At 34.8% G+C, this 20425-nt stretch overlaps 1 protein-coding gene across 1 annotated transcript in view; it reads right to left on the bottom strand.

Moving 5' to 3' along the window:
• LOC128984430 (E3 ubiquitin-protein ligase TRIM33) overlaps window positions 1-20425 on the bottom strand; it is a 40572-nt gene that overhangs the window by 6774 nt on the left and 13373 nt on the right. The window contains exons 7-22 of the mRNA XM_054403750.1: window positions 17876-17988; window positions 15993-16226; window positions 14374-14504; window positions 14228-14335; window positions 13036-13209; window positions 12299-12397; window positions 11321-11617; window positions 10390-10558; window positions 9853-9867; window positions 9516-9530; window positions 8542-8556; window positions 3481-3625; window positions 2459-2522; window positions 1475-1603; window positions 578-730; window positions 4-239 (exon numbers count right to left, since the gene is read on the bottom strand). Coding sequence (XP_054259725.1) covers window positions 93-239; window positions 578-730; window positions 1475-1603; window positions 2459-2522; window positions 3481-3625; window positions 8542-8556; window positions 9516-9530; window positions 9853-9867; window positions 10390-10558; window positions 11321-11617; window positions 12299-12397; window positions 13036-13209; window positions 14228-14335; window positions 14374-14504; window positions 15993-16226; window positions 17876-17988 — 2008 coding nt within the window. The 3' untranslated portion in view covers window positions 4-92. The remainder of the gene's footprint in view (window positions 1-3; window positions 240-577; window positions 731-1474; window positions 1604-2458; window positions 2523-3480; window positions 3626-8541; window positions 8557-9515; window positions 9531-9852; window positions 9868-10389; window positions 10559-11320; window positions 11618-12298; window positions 12398-13035; window positions 13210-14227; window positions 14336-14373; window positions 14505-15992; window positions 16227-17875; window positions 17989-20425) is intronic.

Here is a 20425-nt window from a genome sequence, read left to right as displayed (position 1 = left end):
AACCTGGTGGCTGGTGCTCAGAGCTGCAGCAGGTCTGCATGAGGGGAGGGGGGTCGCCCCGGTGACTGGACCACCGGAGTCAGAGGCTCTGGTCAGTCGTGTGTTGCCCTCTTGACCCGCTTGGGCAAGGAGGGCTCCGTGTCTGTGTCATCGTAGGCCAGCGCAGGCACCCACTTCTCCAACAACATGTCCAGGAACTCTTCCAGGCTCTTTGCGTCCGAATACACCTGGCTCTCTTTCTGCGACCAAAAATAACACATGTTAACTCCATGACAACTTTTGTTATTTAAACTCTTGTCTAAAAATATAACTGAGGTTTTATTACAGGGAAAAATTGGATAATGATTTCCTTCAATTCATAAGGTTGCTGATTTGATCCTGGGTCAACTTGATTTCTGAACCCAGATGCCATTTGTCATTAGGCTATTAATTAATTAAATTATGTAATTTAACAAAAAGGTTGATGTGAGATAGTAATATACCTTGACTACCAAGTTCTTAATGCAATGCATAAATGAACAATTATTATTTACCTAACGATTTTCGAGCAATGAATGTTAACAAAATAAAGGCTTACCGGATTGAACGTGTATGCATTCTTGAAGACTAATCTGATGTCGTCAACCACCTCCTTCATGTTGCGGTAGCGATCAGACGCTGTAGAAGCAAGCTTCTGTCTTATCATATCAAACGACATCGGTCGCTTTATCTTCTCATGATAAGCTAGGTTCTGTACAGTACGACACACTTATGTTCAAATACTTAAAACATTTCATTAAGTTCAGCTGTAAAAACAATTAAGTTTACCACTATTAACTTATTTATTTATTTATAAACTCAACTACTGCCTTTTATACATTGGTTTGTTAAATAATACTGAGGAGCAAGAGACTAGATTTTTAAATGGCTCAACTTTTGAGCCGAGCCTGGCCTAAAAGCTCAAGTAACCAAATCAGAAACAAAAACAGAGCCAAGGTTTTACTGTGACAATATTAATGTAATCTGAGAATGAGTTGGCAAAGATTTTGCGATTGAAAATTCACAGTTTTGCCGTGATTGTAAGTTATGGTGATGGCATCTCTCTACTGCAAATTATATTGACGATTTTGCTGCAATGGCAGGAGACTAAGGTGATGTTTTCTTTTCTATCAATGAAATATTTTTTGTTCACTGTTAACGATTTATATATTTCTCAAATAACTTTATGCTATTGCACTTTTCATTAATTTATTGATTTAATAAATTCAATTTTAACAACCAAGTAATTTTTGGTGTATTTATGTATTTTTTTTTATATCTAAAACCGTACCAATTTCAGAATATGTTCTGTTTTGAAGAAAATAAAATGAGCTGAAATTAATGTTTAACTCAGTTTCTTGTTTCATCATGCTTGTAGTTACCTAAAAATGATATTCAAATCATAACATTATATTGTATTTTTAAGAGAAGTGTGGAAATTAAATTTGTCACTCACGTCAGGTGGTATGACCTCTCTGAAGTGTAAGCTCGGCTCGTATTGACAGTACAACTCAAGCAGTATCCTCTGCATCAACATCTGCTCATGAGTGTCCAGTCCATCTCTGTGCGGCCTCTTATCTCCAACCTACGACAGCACAACAAATATACTAGATTATAACACCTACCTCTACAGTGGGCAATCTTCCTCAAGACTCACCCACTGTTGTGAAGATAAGTCTGCCCTTCCTAATCAGAACAAAATCAAAACAGTTGTGTATTGTGAATACAACACTGATATAACTGTTATCAATGTAATATGTCAAAGTTTTCATCCAACTCAATGACAAGATATAAGCAACAAGATATCTAAATCCTGGGATGTTAGGCCAGCAATAACCAGCAAGGCTACTACATTACTATACTACATTTTGGGGGACAAGCTAGCTGATCTAGAGGCAGAGCATATCTTGCCATTCACCAATAGATTTGATCGAAGCGATGATGCCAACCTTCTAGGCCCATCCTGAAGTAACGTGTAAAACTGTTCCACCCTTGACGTTATTTAAAAAAAACTACCGGTACTACACTTTCAAGTAAGCTAGCTTAACTTTAGAAGCCAGAGTGGTTTTGGGCGTCAACCGTGTCCTCAGTTGAAGATTGCTGCCACACCTTTCAACCTTACTTTGAAGTTACATCCTAAGTGGCTAGGCTAAGACTGAGTTAGTCCAGATCTATTTGAAAGTAGGGAATGACGAAACAGTTGATGACAAAAACCACTATGAATTCTAATGAAAAGACCTGCAAAAGCATACAAATGAAAACTAGGTCAATTGGTACAAAGTGATAACAATCATATTTCAAACTTGACATCAAAGAATGCTTAGTTTTGTCTTACATAGTTTGGCCAGCTGCTTTGAGGAGGTTTATCAACATTGCTAAGAAGGCTATCAATATTAAGTGAATATCAATGTGGAATACCTACTTATCATGTTGGACGTACCTGAATGTTAGGCGTGACGTTGCTCATGCTGGTACACAGCAAACACTGCCAAGTCTCAGACTCTCTGAAATAATACAAGCAATGATGAAACCAACCTAGTTTGGGAAACTAACAATAATAGCAATACTCGCCAAATTAAAAACATTAAACAAATTAACTAATAGGCAAAAGCAACTAAAAATAATATTTCATACTAATACAAGTTTTAAAAGATAATAACTAATTGCAAAGGATAACAACTATTTTAATTTTAGTTTATGAACTATAATAGTTAGTAGTTTCAAAAAAAGGAGTTTCCTTACCTCCCGAAACTTGGTTTAGTCAAAAAACAATTTACGTAGGAGGACTTCATAAACTAAAATAAAAATACATAAAGTTGTTAGTCCTAGAGCTAAATTATTTCAAAGACCAAAGAAAGAAAAAATTCAGATTTTAATGTTGAAAGATGACCTTATGTATAGTTTGGAAGTGTTTTTTGGAAAGATAGAAGATACTGAGTTCAGCTGGCTTTCCGAATTGACTTCTACTCTCTGGAGATGTAGCCTACTTCATTAGGACAGACTATCAGTGTTTGTTTTGATACCTTTTCTTGAGTACCTAATTGCATCTGGACTCAAAATTTCTTCAGATAAGCTTGCTGAACTTTATTTTTGTAAATCAGTATATCAGCCATTTTTTCTTTAAAATATACCTATATTTTAACAATAAAACCATTCAGCAAAATTGTTCACAGTGGTAATCAAATAAAACCTTGTAATTTACCACTAACTTTTTGAAATAGTTAGATTAGGTATAGGTTACAACAAACTATAACTTTGTACTTAGTAATAAACCGTTAGTTATTGTAGTCACCTAATGACCATGACTTTTAAATTTGTGACCTTGGAAGTCATGAAGAACTTTTTGTAAACTTAAGCAGGTGTGCAAATAATTTCCAAGAAATAAGATGCATAAAATAATTGTTCTGCAACAATTAACCACTTCTAACACAATAGTTGGGGTATTATTTGTGCTAGACTCACCCAGGGAAGGCACTGAGAGCTGGTATGTGACACTTGAGATGAAAGACTTTAGGACAGTTGTCACAACACAACACTGGCTCTCCTCCGTCCAGACACACAGCACACCAGTCCTCGTTGGGGTCGTCCTTCTGGGAGTCCAGGCTCCCTGTCACACACAAATATGCATCTGTGTTAAACTCCTTAGAAAAGATGACAATAAAGAGATGGGTGGAAATCAATTCCTATGCATAAGTAGCCAACTTGGAGGTAAGACGAGCCTAAATAATATTTCTCTCTTCTCTGAGCTCGTTGTTATGGCCATGTTGTTTTTGTAAATAGCGCGGAATAGTTAGTCTCTGCCACTGTCATGACCAGTACCACTGGCCACCTTTTTCTGCATATCAACTCACAAGCCATCATGGAAGCTTCTCATTAGCTCAAATATATTTTATTTTTTTAGCTGCTTACTAGGAATCATTACTCAACAGATATCAAAATATTTGTTGTGTGTGTAAGAACCGCGATTTTAGTCAGGGTTAGTGGTTTTCTTAGTGTTTGAATGTTTCTTTTGATGAGCAGTAGACCTAGCACGGCTTTTCCATTAGCAGGCAAGCACGGCCGATATGAAATTAATCAAAGCTGTGCAAAATACCACAACAAGTACGGCTGACAATCTGAGCGATTAAAACTATTTCTCTCTGAGATCGCAAATACAGTCCAACCTCAGTATAACGAATCTGAAGGGACCGAACTGAATATTCGTTATATCAAGGATTTCGTTAAAACGAGGTTCGTTATATAGAGGTTAGGTTTGCATGAATTTCGCTAAGTCGAGGTTCAGAACCAGCGTCGGTCAATATAGGTCGGGATTTGACCTCATTAAAACACAATTAAAGTAGCATAGGCTACAATACTTTACAGTACAGTGTTTACATTGTACAGTAGAACCTAAATTATCCGGCATAATAAAGGGAAGGGGAATATTGCGCAATCATGAAAATGGCATTGACCTTGGTACAGGTTAAAAACTGTAAGTTTAAAATCACAGCTTGTTCTAACCCTCCTAAAACCTAGCCAAACACTGTATTGCGTAGTCATAAACCATGTCAAGAACAAAACAAAACAGTAGAAAGTAGTGATGGGCCGATTCCAAAATTTCTCGATTCCGATTCCGATTCTTAAATTTAAGATTCGAATCTCGATTCCGGACTCGATTCCGATTCCAAATTCAATTATGTTTTATGAATGTGTTTAAAATTGTGAAATCAGTACAAGCTTACCAAGCATGTTATCTATATGTAGAATTTAGAATGTCACACATTCAATACACATTTACAAGGTTATTGTAAAATACTAGCCATAGAATATTATAAAATAACTTTTATATGTACTATAAAAAATCATTCATTATCATTATAAAAAATCAGCCCCTATCCAATTCTTGATTTTTAATTTATATACAAACTAACCTAACCTTATATAAACTTCTAGGAGTAGGCCTAGTTGAAACAAAAACATAATTAATTATACAGCTTAAGCAATAGATCAATAATATTAATATTTGGTATCTGATCTACATTTAAGTCACACGATTCACAACAAAAGTAAGTAGAAAAAGTCAAAAAGGAAAAAAAAACAGTGTTAGGTACATACATATTTGTTGGTTTATTATTAGTATTACAAAACAAAACACAATCAGTATATTACACTAAAACTGAATCAACACTTGTGTATGATATAAATAAGGAAAATCAAATCATTAAAATGGAGAAAAGATTAATAAATCTTTACAGTCCACCTAACTTACCTAATTTTAACATGAATCTTTACAGGTATACAAATCAAATCAATATTGGAAAGAAGTCTAGTTTCTTAATAAAATCAAATTCCTATATTTATTTTTGCACTCTCAATTCATTACCGTTGTTTGTACACCCTCCTAAAGTTCACGTCCGAAACCATTGTCGATTGTCCATTTGAAAAAAAAAAAAAATAAAATATGAACATTATAAGCAAAATCAAAATGTATATCCAAGCATAGCCTACAAAAAAGAGTCTTGGAAGATTTAAGATTGAAACTCAGTACTCAATACGATTTGTTGATGCCGTCCGTACTGGAGCATTTAAGTATTTTTCACTTTATCAGTGTTGCCACTGTTGGCAGACAATAACGGAACCTGCAAAACTACTCTGCCTATCGGCCATTAAAATACCCAGTGTTCGAAGATTTACCCGTTGATTGCAACACTAAACAAGTTTATTTACAATTTCGCGCACTTGAACATTTATAGGTAGTTAAAACCTTCCAATTCACTGTACAAAATTATATTGCCAAGCCCAAGCCCAAGTCGCTTTTAGGCTATAGGACGCTCGCTCTAGTCTCGTTGAGTAGTGACGTTTCGGGACCGAATACGAAGTGTTTTGTTATACTTAATGAATGGTAGCTCAGCTCTGTTTAGGGATGAGCATCGATAGTAGATGCTTTCGCATCACCGATGTTTTTCTATAGATTTTCGTTGTTTTTCACATCGATGTTTTTGACCAAGTGTAATTGAGATATCGATGCTTTCCGTTACTGGAGAGTACAGAGACCAGACGAAAAATTGAAGAAAAAAATCTATGTCTTAGTCCCAAAAACATCGATGTTTTCACAACGATGTTATCGGTTACTGATAACATCGATGTAGCGATGCAATGATTCAGTTAGTAGCACCAATACTAGAAAAATACCGGTATGGATCATAAACATAAACAAATGACGTTGTTGGCCCGAATCCTCTACGAATAGCGTTGAACATATGTTTTGGCAGTTCAATTTAAGCAATGTGAAATAATGTGTATTTTCGGGCCAAAAATGTCATTTGTTTATGTTTATGATCCATACCGGTATTTTTCTACTTTTCTAGTATTCGTGGTTAGTAGCCTTGGTACCACTGGTTGATCTAAATCGATGCTCATCCCTTTCCTTGTATGTCTTGTGAGCTGTGACGCAATGCTTACTCGCTCCAGTCCAGTTTGCCCGAATCTCCAATTCCCATCTGTTAACTGTTTCTCATTGTAGGCTACTATCTGTATTGAGTTCGCATCTATTATTTTTGCAATACGCTCGCTCTAGTCTCGCTGAGTTAGTGACGATACGACCAGGACTTGTTGTTTGCTCAGAGTTGCAAGCAAATCATTAGCAATCTGAATTTATTTTGTTTCTTTGTTGCTTTATATGACGTTTATGGCTTATTTTAACCAATTTTATCAAAGAATCGAAGAGAGTCGGAATCGATCCCAAACCCACGGAGATTCGAATCGAATGCTCGATTCGATTCCGGCGGAATCGAGAGTATTTTGGAATCGAGAATCGGAATCGGCCCATCACTAGTAGAAAGTTTTGTAAGCTACTGCTCGTGATAGGCCGGTAGGCTACTTATCAGTACAGTACTGATTTACAACAGAGGAACGTCAATAATAATCATTAACTATAGCATTGGTGTTGCTAGTTGAAACAAATCGTATTGAAAACAATAAATTATTAGACAAGTCATTATAAAAGTGTATAATCATAGCCAACTTAAAGATAATAAAAACACTCGAAAAAGGAATGTTAAAATAATGATGCTGCTATTCTTTCTCTTTGGTTTTGTTTTTATATTCTTTCTTAGGTTTCTCTTTATCCAAAAATTGTACATTTCACCATAGTTACTTATCGCCCAATTACAGCTTACTAAACATTACGTCGTCATCAGTCCTCAGTGAATTAAATCAGTTCTCAGTTGCAACATAGCGCACGCAGCGACAGCAGACAGAGATGTGCAAAACGGGAGCAGACGAATGTTAGCGCAAGCGATGACGTCACCTTTCCATTTCATTTGATAAAGAAATAGATTTTTCAAAAACAATAATGGGGTGGGGGATTCGTTATATCGAGGAAAAGACGTAGACAATTCGTTATGCAGAGGTTAAATTCGCAATGTAGAGGTTCTGACAATGATAAATTCGTTATATTGAGGTGTCTTATTTTAGCCGAAATCCCGAAAAATTCGTTAAATCAAGGTCGTTGTTATGGTTAGTTCGTTATGTAGAGGTAAAATATACATTGTGTCTTATGGAGAGTTCTAGGGGATTTAAAAAAATTCGTTATATCAAGGAATTCGTTGTATCGAGGTTCGTTATATCAAGGTTAGACTGTAGTTGGTTTTGGTTTGTTATAATCTTGAAAATCAGTACAACTGGCAACAAATATAAATTAAAAATTGTCAAAAAAATTTGTTTATCATCATTATGAACCTTAATTAACCATTAACTACAAAAAATCTCTTGTCATACTATTCTCCAAGAATTTATAGATATCTCTTTGTGACAATTTCAACCTTTAATACCATGACACTCAACCACCAATCAAAAAAAAAAAACTTAGTTTCTATGCAGAAAAACTTTACAATTACGTCCCTCTCCAATTGAAAGCTGAAGAGGTCCTAAGAAAATTCAGAAAGTGTATTAAATCCACTTTGATAGAATGATAATACTTCTTCTATGGTTCAAAAATTCCCAACGGGAGTCGACTAACAAAAGTTTCTCTAACGTCTGGGTCTTAAACATCCCTACTGTTAACAATCTGGTAAAATGTGTAGGCACAGCTAATACTATGTTTTATCACATACATTGTATAGTGTAAGCTCATCTGGAATCGGAATTGTATCTGGCAAAGACAATCAAAGCTTACATTTTAGTTAAGGAATTAAACAATCTTGGAATCAGCCCATCACTATGTTGCATGCATTACAGTTTATTACTTACCTGATAACTATTACCACATCCAGAGATTTTATAACTTATTGAAAATTGAAAACGGTTTTAATAGAAAGTTAGTTTCTAGACCTACTATGAATACATTTTTTGTTCCTGAATAGTAAACCTATCAATATTAAAGCTGCACTAGGTGGATAATGAACAAATATCTACCACAGGAACTACATAGCATTAGTAGGCAGATAAACATAAAGCTGTTGGTTTTGTATTTCTATTTGGTATAGTGCAAACTAAAATACATTGAGTGCAAATCTTTAGAGAGGAACATTTATTACAACTTACTTGCACGTATGCCTTCTCGAATAAGCAAAGAAACACAAATGATTATTTCACAACGGTGTTCACTCATACAAGACAAATCTGCTATTCTACATTGAAGCAGCGGGTTATTGAAAATGTAGGCTATACGGGACAACTTGAAAATAATTTTCAGGATTTTGATGACTATGCCATTATTTTATGTTTCTAGTCTTATCCATAAAACTCAATTCAATTTATTCAGTTGCAATTTCCAAAGCTTTAAAATATCCAACCTTACCATTTAGTTTCTAAAATAAATCATGTTAATTTTTTTTATAAATTATTTTTTATACATTAAAAAAAATATTTATATGACCAGTGATGCCGAGAATAGTTAGCTATCTTCTACTTGGTTGAAAACAATTGTTTACTAAAAGTACAGTAAACAAACTTATTACCAATATTGAGCCTTTCTGTAGAGTTATTAAATTGTAGACCTCCATCATTGAGCAAAGTATTAATGATAAATTAGAAGAGCTGCTATTTTACAAAGGTAGGATATGATTTTATATCTGGAGGGTTAACCTCACTAGGTAACAAGGATAAGAAATAATCCGGGATTGCAGGTGAGTTCCAACTCAACTAAAAGTTGGGAGGGAAGGATTCTTGATAAAATTCCTGATGATGTCACACTCACAACAGATGGGTTTTAAAACTAAACCTCACTCAAAAAAAAAAAAAAAAAACACTAAATTTATAGATGAATAAAAAGTCTTTAATAACATTACGTACAAAATTCAAACAGCAAAAATTGTAATGTGACTAAAAAAAAAATTGTTGTGTGATTATAAAGTCTAAAGACTAAAGTCAAGATTAGTCTAAAGGTATAAAGACTATTATAAAGTCATGATGTTTTGGTTGGACTGTCTTTATGACATCATTCATTTTCAAAAGCAAGTTAATTTTGTTTAATGTTCAAATTTGTCCATGCCGACAATCATGCAGTTGGTACTCACTAGGTCTTCGGATGTCTGATAAAACAAATTTACAAGTTAATTAATCTGAAAAAGGGAATCTAAAGTACTTGTAAAATCATAGTTTAGATTTTATTTCTATCCTAGTAACTGCCTCTACCTCCTAGTTTTAGTAATGAAATGTATTGTGTTGAAACAATAATTTCATCTTTCCACTAGTGCTTTAAACTACTTTTACAACTTATTTCTTAAGCAAATGAGGTACTTTACCAACAATCTAAAAGCACTCAGTGGATAAAAGTGCAAGATAGCTCTGGTTATATAGTGCCAGAGAATACACGTTTAATTTAGAGAACTTGCGGTAATTAAGAAAACTTACTTGGCTGACGGAATCCTGGACGCAAAAATAAAAATGGAAATGTTTCAGAAGTTTAACTACTGAAGTACAGAAAGTAACATGAATTATTCTAACCTGTTAAACTACACTTTGACTAATGTTATGTTTCTTTCTCTAATTAATAATTCGTAAATAATTTATACAGATTCATATTTTTCAATTCATCATAATGGAAATAAAGAGTGATAACTATTACCAACCAAACAAGGAATAACTCAAGATTTATTTTTTATATTTTATTGTAAAATTTACAATATTTATTTTATTAGTATTAGTGGTGTCTTTAAGAGTCCGTTCTTTGACATTGCATTCAAATTCTGCATATGTATGGTTGTATGAGACACCTTAAATTAATTTTCAATAGATAAATTAATTTCTAGTATCTATTTAAAAATTTTACTTTGAGTGTTCCTAATGCTATCCTGTTTATTTCTGTGTGCACAAATGTTTAACCACCAACGAATATTTTTCATTCGGTCATCTATTGGTCATTTGTAACTTAAGCCAATCAACACTCACCGGCAGACGACGTCGTGGCCTGGGGATTGCCAGCTGTAGATGTTGAAGGTCGGTCTATTGGAGGACCAGTGCTGCTATCTACCAAAGAGTCCGCTCCCTTCTCTGGGATCACCAAGATGCCATTGCTATCCAACTTGGCTATCGTCATCATCAAGTCATTCACAGACTCCTGTCAAGAAATAAGTTGTTAGACATAGGAAAACTGGATGTTTCTTTACTATATGCATTGCGTAGAGGCATTTGGTTTAAGTATTACAGAAGTCTTTTGTACAGGACAACTTCAGTAATTCTGACCCAAGTAGAAAAACATCCCAGCACATGGGGATAGAAGGAATCCTGAGAGAGTAGTGGTTGCTTAATGTTGTATAATGAGGGCCAAATAATAATTCACCTATATACAGCAAATCTGCAGACTAAGCGAGTTTCTATTTGTGTGATTGGAGTTTTTTGCATACTTGCTTATCGTTTGTTGTTCATATTCTACTCTTTTAGAATTATTTCTCAGTATTTATAACAAGTTGATCTCTTATCATGATTGAGTATGATGGATAGCAAAACTCCACTGTTGTCAAAATACCTTTGAGAAACCTAACTTTTGTCAACAAAGTTCACTTCCCACTAAAACTTTCAACTATCTACCGCTTCTTAACAAATATTATAACCGCATGGAGCATTTGGAAAAATGTAATTTAGCTAAACAGAGCATTTTAAAAATCTATTTGATTTTGTTAAGCTAAATAAATGCTGAATGTGACATGGTAGATTTAGACACGGGACCTTTTAACCTTTTCCTTTCGATGTCCTCAAAGGACAAAAACACACTTGTCCTTTGTATGAGTGTGTGTGTCTGTGTTGGAATGCCAAACCCACTTCCTTCCCAGAAGAATCCTCTAAATCAATCAGTGAATATTTTCTTATGAGTGATACCAACCTGACAAAACTTGTCGAGACTCTTCTCCGCATCGTCCTGTGCCTTGGCCTGCAAGTGAGGGGAGGGTGTCTTGGGCACGGAGCTGCTGACGAATGGTGGATGAGGCAGAACGGGCTTCTGGTCCACAGGACTCTGTGGCGTCTGCTGCTTCAGTGTAATCTTGTATGACTCATCTATGACGGAGGGGTGGGTAGGAGCAGCCTTAGCAGGGGAGGGGCTCCCCCCACCCCCGTACTGCCCCACCACTGGCTGCTGGGGTATGTGCCAGCTGACAGGCCCCGCCGTCGCTGGTGCTCCCTGTACATCGATGTCAGTTAAGTTGTGAGATGAAGCTAGTTTTTCAGGATTCATAAACTAAAGTTTTCAGCTTAATAGTTCATAATATATAGTGAAGGTTTGAGCCTGAGATTTTTGATAAATTGCAATGGGTGAACAGACTTTAAAAAAGGTTCCCTTACTAATTTTGAATCTTTACAATGTTTTTTTGTGGTCTTGTTGTCACAATACTCCCTCATTGCTTTTTAGAGTTCAAAGTTAATACAATTTAAAAAACTCATGAGTAGGCTAAATAATTTTCTGTTCAACAAGAATGTACTTAAATTATGCTTAATCAAAGTCAAAGGTAACATTTGAAATAACCAGTAACCTTTTGCACGTGCAAAAGCAACATTAAATAATTCTCAAACATATAGTTGGCCTAAAATAAATAAAAGAAATTAACAGCTACAAAATGAAAGTTCTACAACAACAAAAAAATATGTAATTGTGAATAATAAACTAAAATGAAAACTTTAAACTCCACCTGAAAACAAATAAAATCATAACGTAATAAAAAGCATGAACAACATCTACGATAGGCCTACATACAGTATGGCAAAGCGTATGAACAGTAACTACAGTATAATATACCTCAAATTAAGAAAAAAAGGTAAACAAAATGGCATGAAATAAGCTGTGGTTGTTAGAGAGTTGGTAGACCTGTTGGTTAGAAGAGTGTGGACTCTGAACCCTCTGTACCAGCTGTCTAGCAGCTGGACTGTACGCAGCGTGTTGGCGACCGTTCTGGTGTGCGGCAGCCTACACACACACACTCACACTACCACTGGCCAGTTCATACTATGGTGATTTACAATCTTTACAATGTATTTGAACAAATATTAAAAAAATCTTTTATAAATATTGAAGTTAAGCATTCACTACCAGTTGACTCAAACAGGACCCTTAAAATGAAGGAGTGTGACGGCTGATAGGCCTCAGGTTTTAGCAATTTGTTATAATTATTTAATTATCGTAATGATCTGATTCCTCAATTGCTTTCCCCAAATAATTATAAAAATATGTGATTAAATTCCATTGTTTCAAAAGAAACCGAAAAATATTAGGCCTAGTTTACAATTAACTGTGAAACGTTTCATTTCTTCAATATATTCTTTTAATATGTTGCTTATATCTCAGATTCAGTCAAGGGATCAATAAACGAAATACAAAAAAACTGAATTGAAAACTTTTTTAGGTATAAGAATCAAAAATAAATACTGTAGTACATAAAAAACATTCACCGACTATTCTCATGAGGGTCAGTTGAGAGAAGGAGTACTATACAACTATCATATAAATTAAGTGCTCTTCCATTCCCATAGGTCCAAACACCAATCATTCTTTTGTTGTATGGCACCACCCCATACACACCATGTCAGATTTGTTGCTATACTGACCACTTGTTGTTGTGCGTAGGCGTGTTGGTTGTGTAGGTAGCGTTGATTGGCTGAGTGAGGGGGCAGGGGAGGGGGGAGCTGACCACCGCCTGCCATCCGATACAACGGCATTGACGGCCCGGCTATAGCTGCTTGTGGTGACGTCGCTCTGATGGTGTGCGGACTGTAGCCATTCTGTCAACACAGATAATAGTTTAATACACCACAGTTCCGCCAATCCAATTTAACTTACTTTTATTGGGAGTGGTCTGTGTTTGAAATGCCGTAAAATTGAATTTAAGAAAATATCTCAATAACCGCTATGTACTATGATCATCTCCTGCTATCACGGCACACTAGCAACAGGAACATCTGAAATCATGCGTGATTATTCACTACAATCGCAACAAGCAACATGATCATCTCCCACAATCATGTTCTTTTTATTGCACTGCAACTTTTAAAGAGAACAAATGGAATGTCATTAATGAATAGCTAGGTTGCTGGGCAATATGCTATAGCTTACTATTCCTAATTTCCGGGTTCCACGCAAAATTCACGCCCATTTCACATATTTTACTCCAGTCATAAAAAAGCACATACGGTTCCCAGTTGGCTGAGCTCTCTGTTATATTACACATGGCTTTTTTTACTAGATATAAATTTAGAAACCTTTTTTCCCAACGTTTGGGCTATCCAAGCAATCACATTAGCGGGGCTCAGATTATCGCGATTGGTGTACTGGCAACAAATAATATTATTAACTTTAGTAACAATTCAAAAGAGCAAATGATATAAAGGTACAGACAGAGTACTATGAAAGTAAACTTTCCCATGGTATTCATATTTCCAAGACTAACCAACCCTCGTGAAGGTGTTATAATACATTTTACAAATCTTTCTACTACCCCTGGTATTATTGAGAATGCCTTATGAAATACAAGGCTTACAAACACTCCGTACTGCACAGAGAACATGGAACTGAGTATAGTTTCCATACTGTTAAGACCACACTGAAATTTTGGCTGCATACCACTGAGGGTGTCATTCCAAAGTGAAGACAATATTTCCGGTAAAACATAACTCAATAACACAATAAAAAAAACAAGCAAGATACATATTAGATGTGCGACAATCAAAATGTCATTATCTCTATTTTTAACATCAGCATGAATCAAGATACTTAACTTGTTAGCTGGTTAGTTAGGTTTACCTGATGGTAGGAGTGATGAGCTAGCAGTCCTCGCAGGTTGGCCTCGTGATGACTGTTGTTGTACGGATGTGTTGACGATGTCACCTGTTGCTGAGTATGATGTACTGTGACACTTGTACTCTAGGTAGCTAGTTAGTTAGGTTTACCTGATGGTAGGAGTGATGAGCTAGCAGTCCTCGCAGGTTGGCCTCGTGATGACTGTTGTTGTACGGATGTGTTGACGATGTCACCTGTTGCTGAGTATGATGTACTGTGCCACTGCCTTGAGACTTCATCCCTGTGCAACAATCCATACAAATTAAAGAATAATTCATTCATTTAACTTTTTTAAATGAACTTCTTGAGCACTTAAATTTAAATACATAACCTAGTTTTTATACCAGACTTGCTTTAACAGAAGAAAGCTCTTAGTATACTTACTAATTCATATAGTCTGGAGCATTGTAAACCACTTTTCATCCAAGCTGGAATCCTTACCATTGTCAACATTTATATATTAGAAGTATTACTCCATGTCAAAATGAATTTAAGTGATTACCACCCTTGAAGTTTTATACATAACCACAACACTCGTAATAAAAATAAGCTGGACCTTCAAAGATGTAGACTCTCAAAAACTATGAATTACCATACCTACCTAGGATTAAATATGTTCAACAAGCTGCCAAATGTCTGCCAAAACATGGCTGTAACTGTTTTTAGTAAAAAGCTCCATAAATGGCTTTTAAACAACCCTTTTTATAATGTTAGTGAAAGTCTTGTAAATAAAATGTGACGATGTCTATTGCTAATTTGTAATTGTGCTGAATGACAGAATAAATGCCTTATTAAGCCCATATTGCAATATTTAGAAATAATGTTTATTTTTTTATGTGCTCCTGTTAATCAGTAAATTAATCCCCTTATCAATTAATTGTAGGAATAAAAAGCACAGATCAAGGTGCCTGAGTTCTATTTTTATACAGTCTTTCAACTTTAATTCCAGTTTCATTGGTTATGTCATTTCTTGGCTCGCGTTATTGGCTTGCGAAGTCGTCAAGTTTAAAACCCATACGGTGCCACAGAAGACCCCATTCTTTGAGGCTTTTAGGAAACTCATCAGGGAACTGCAATTGCTGGGAACAATCGCCATTAAAAGCTGAATCTATATATCAATCCCCTTCTTCATCGTACCTTTTTTAAGTGCCTTATTGGGCGTATTGTCGATTAAAGTGGGAACAATCGCCATTAAAAGCTGAATCTATATATCAATCCCCTTCTTCATCTGGTACCTTTTTTAAGTGCCTTATTGGGCGTATTGTCGATTAAAGGCTACTAGAGGTCGTCCAGTAATCAAGAACTCGACCAAAGATTTCCCCCCGCGCTGTAAATAAAACATGTGTTTGGGATTACTTCCATTTGTTTTGATTTTCTGTTTATATTTTGTTGTTATTTCGTCACCAGCATGGCAACCACTAGCATAAGGCCCATGTTTTTTTTTTAAATTGTTAAATTCATTTTTTCTGCTTATTTTTGTTTGTATTATTGTTTGTAAAATGTTTGTTAAGTGTTTTTGGCGTATCTTTCGAGTTGTATACCTTGTATCAAAAATCTAAAGCCAGTTTGAAAATCTGCACACCCAGATGTGTTTTCATGAATGATATGTGGGGGTGAGCCTTGAAACAAAAAGCCTTATCAAGAACAACTTTTCATGTGGTGTATTAAATATATAAGTAGCTGTAATTCAACATTTTTGATCGTTCGGAACGACCAGCGACATCCGTACCTTGTTGGGGATGGTGGGGTGACCGTGTGTGATGCATGTTGCGTTGCTGTAGCTGTCCAGGCATCTGAGCCAGCCCTTGAAGTGGAGACACTCTGTTGTGGTACTGCGGGGGGCCGGGGGGACTGGTGTACTGCCTGGTGTTGGGGGGCGGGGCTGTGGGGCCACTGGAACTGCCATTGGTAGGCGGAGGGTACATCCTCCCATCCACTATGATAGACCCGATGTTGGACGCCACTGGAAAATCAATATTGTCTTTACTGTAGCATTATAAATAATTTCACTTTGTGACAACCCCCACTTTGGACTAGGGGAACTCAAGAAGGATAGGAAATTAAATTTAAATATTAACAAGTAGGCCTACTGCACTTGAACAGATTAAAATTTTACCTTTTCTTACCGTAAAATGTAAAATAAAATTTGTGAAAAACTATATGAACAACTACAAAAGGGTATAGGCAGTAAGAAGAAGAGAAAAATTTCTGAAAATAGTACATTCTACATCAAAAGATTAAGATTAAAGAAAAAAAAAACTAAAACAATAGGCTACAGTAATACAATTATTTAAACTATTTTGCTGAATATTCAAATATGTAAGTATAGTATGACCCTTTTTAGGGTTTTTTTTTCGTTTACAAACAATTAGCCAAGAGTTTAAAACTATGATTACCATAAGCTACTGCTTCTAAGCATTAAAACATGAATTCTTTCATGCTTTCTGAAATATAAGTTTTGTGAGTATATATAGCATATCTGAAATGTTTATAAAATATGTTGTGCAAATTAGTTTCACAATAATACTTAATTCCATTAATCAGTGGCCAATAACCAAGTTTAAGGATTTTTTTCCAAAATAAATCGTTACCCACAAAATAGCATGCATAAATTATCATAAACTATGATTTTTATATCACCCCCAATAGATCTAATATTAAATATAAAAGTTTGGGAGTGTTCTTGTAAATTCATTTTCTTGTACGTTGAGTAAGCTATTACAATATTATTTGAAATAATATAAGTTATTTAGAAATATTATCTTTACTACTCACCAGGTAAAAGGCCTAGTAAGCAACAAGGACAAATCTACATTATAATTTTGCTCAACAACTAATGGCACTGTCTTGTTCAAAGCAATTTAAAACAGATTGAGTAGAATATTATGAACATATCGATGGTAATATATGACTTTGTTTGCATAGATATTGCATCACGTAGACTGTGGATTCTAAACTTGTGCCACTTCAGGGGATTATGTAAATTACCACTCATTTCAGTACCAATTGAAATGTTAGAACCATTATGCGTTAATTGAATGCTTGTATGCTGTACAACATTAATGTATGCTTAAGGTAACTAAAATCTGATCACTCATAATCATTCCAATGTTAACTTTGTAAAAGGTTAGTTCTCATTCTTGAAACCATGACACTGTCAACCCGTAACAACAGCAAGGATGATAAGGTTGTTTTTTTCTATTACCAGTGGCATTTTGTAAAAAAAAACTAAATACTTTTAAAAAAAGAAGCCCATACCCTTAAAATGTTTGAGGATAATCATGGACCAAAGTGTCCTTTCTCATTGAAGTCTGAGACAATAACCACTAGGATAGCAACAAGCCCCAAACATTGAAATTGGTTTGTTTATTTCAATATATTCTTTTTCATGTTTGATAATTTTAACACTCAGAATAAAATTATACATCACAAATATTACAAAAGAGTTTCATGGAGTTCTACACACAATTACTAACATGGGTTGGGTTCCCCTAAGTCCAAAGATGCCACTATTTCTCTAAAACTAATGATACAAGTTTAAACATCGTGTAGGACAAAACAGGGTGAACATTTAGCCTATTTATTTGATTTCAACTACAGAACTACACAAACCTTTGATGAGGTCAGGGACCTTGTCTAGGGCGAGGTTTATCCTAACAGGAATCTCTGGGTTTGGAATGTCAGCTCTACGACTTTTTATTCTTTGTAGGTGAGTTGTCAGGTTCCTGTAAAACATTTGTATTTTCTCATATTAGCTTATACTAACTCCTTTTTTAAACCCTATATAAAAATTTTAAAAGAAAATCTTTTTTTGTATTATATAGGATTTTTTTATTGTTTTTTTTTTGTTTAGTTTTAACAACTATAAGAGTAGTTTTCCTTTTACTGATTTTCAAACTTTGGCTAGGTGTGTATAAATATATTAGTAGCTGAGAGTAGGTTGAAGGGAAATCGACCAACTCTTACTCTGACCAACCTGCAGCTTTCTCTTCAACTACTCTCTAAAGAAGTCCTATGTTTGGACAAAATATCAGTGTTATTTTTATGAATTTTGAGTATCTATTAGCCCCTTACCTCTATTTTTTTTTTTTTTTTTTTTTTTTTTTTTTTAGATAAGTTTTCCTTCCACAAACAGTAATGTTTTCAATCCTCTTTTAATCATTTAAAACCAACTGACATCCAATAAAAGCCCAAGAGTTTGAAAGTAGCTTATTTCAAATATCATAAATGTTGTGTCCAGATTTGAATATCAAATGCTACTAGTACACTATCGCCGAACATTTGCCCGAATGTTTTGCCGAATGTTCGGATCAGATTGCGACCGTAAATGTTGATGAATGTGCAACCCGAACCACTCCGAACTAACCAAGTACACTATCGGTTAACTTTGTCCGAACTGTGCCGAACCCAATATTGCGTATTCACGGTAAATCATACATGTCAAACTTGGTGCAGCACAGACACTGACGTCGAAGACTTTTCTAGACAATTCTAGAGGAAATTTCTAGAATTTCCGATTGGTGCTGGACACCACTTGAAGGTATCCTCTGTTTCTTACTTCTCTGTGGCTTAATAATCTTAAATCAATGCTTACTTTTTATTAAAATGTTTGTTTTCTTAAGCGATATTATTATTTTATATATGCACTAGCTGTAACCCACGGGCTTTGCCCCGTTTAACTTCTTAATTTTCAAATTCAAATTCAAATTCACTTTATTGTCACATAAAAACATTTGTACATAGCAAAGCTATTAAACTGGTGACATTGTCAATTCAATATAAACCTAAAAATACAATTAAGTTACAGAACATTTTTGTCTGACTCTAAAACAACAATTACATATAACAATGCTGCTTAATTTTGTAAAAAGTCACTTACAGAGTAAAATACTTGGTTTAAAAGATAACTTTTTAGAGTATTCTTAAAACTCTTTAAACGGATTTGGCTTTTAATGTTTGTCGGTAGATTATTAAAGAACTTCATACCCATGTAACTAGGGCCCTTTTCATAGATTGTTAAGTTATGTATTCGGTATTGAAAATTGTCTTTGCACCTTGTGTTGTATGCATGGAAATGCTGCTGTCCACAAAGAAGATCAAAATTCTTCTGAATGAACAGTAAGCATGAATATATATAGAGAGAGGGAAGGCTCAATAATCCTAACCGTTTAAAGATTGGCTTGCATGAGACTCGTGGCCGCGAAAATGTCATAATGCGAACAATTCTTTTTTGAAACTTGAATATTTTTTTCCAATCAGCTGATGAACCCCATAGCTCAATTCCATATTTCATAATGGAATAAAAATAGGCAAAATAAACCATTAATCTAGTTTCCAAATCAGTTCTATCCCTTAACACAAGCATTTGGAAACAAGCAGAATTCAGTTTATTACCGAGTATTGTTATGTATTTTTTCCAGTTTAAATTTTGGTCAATTGTTAATCCCAAAAATTTATTCTGTATTTTAGATGTAATTTCAGTATTTAAAAATTCAACTGCAAATGTTGTAGGGTCATTACTTTGTGCTGTTTGAAATTTCATCAGATTTGTTTTTTCACAATTTAGTTTTAGTCCATTAGTACGAAACCATACTTTAAGTTCCTCCATAGCATTGATAGTAAGTATTTTAAGCTCATGTAAACTTTGAGCCTTAAGCAGGGCAGTGGTGTCATCTGCATATAAAATGAGGTTTGTATTAATGTTGCCATCAAGATCATTTATATAAATTAAGAACAATATTGGGCCAAGGATTGAACCCTGGGGAACACCAACTGAAATCTTTTGCCAATCTGATTGAAATTTTAATGAATCTCTTTCTATTACAACTCGTTGCTTACGGTTACTTAAGTATGAACAAAGCCAAGAAATTGCAGTTTTTGAGAAATTATATTTTTTTAACTTTTCTAATAGAATCTCATGCAATACACAATCAAAAGCCTTGGATAGATCACAGAAAATACCAGATACCCTCTGTGATCCATCCAAGGCCTCCAAGATGTGCTCTACCAATTCAGTAATTGCCATTGAAGTATTCCTGCCAGATCTAAACCCATATTGACTGCTGGAAAAAATATGATTTGATTCAAAAAATGCTACAATTTGTTTACAAACTATTTTTTCAAAAACCTTAGATAAAACTGGCAGTATTGACACTGGTCGAT

Source organism: Macrosteles quadrilineatus, unplaced genomic scaffold (assembly GCF_028750875.1).
Source record: "Macrosteles quadrilineatus isolate MER2022 unplaced genomic scaffold, UCM_ALF_1.0 Scaffold_2__2_contigs__length_208266976, whole genome shotgun sequence".
Taxonomy (NCBI): Eukaryota; Metazoa; Arthropoda; class Insecta; order Hemiptera; family Cicadellidae; genus Macrosteles; species Macrosteles quadrilineatus.
This window is presented reverse-complemented; position numbering and strand designations above follow the sequence as displayed.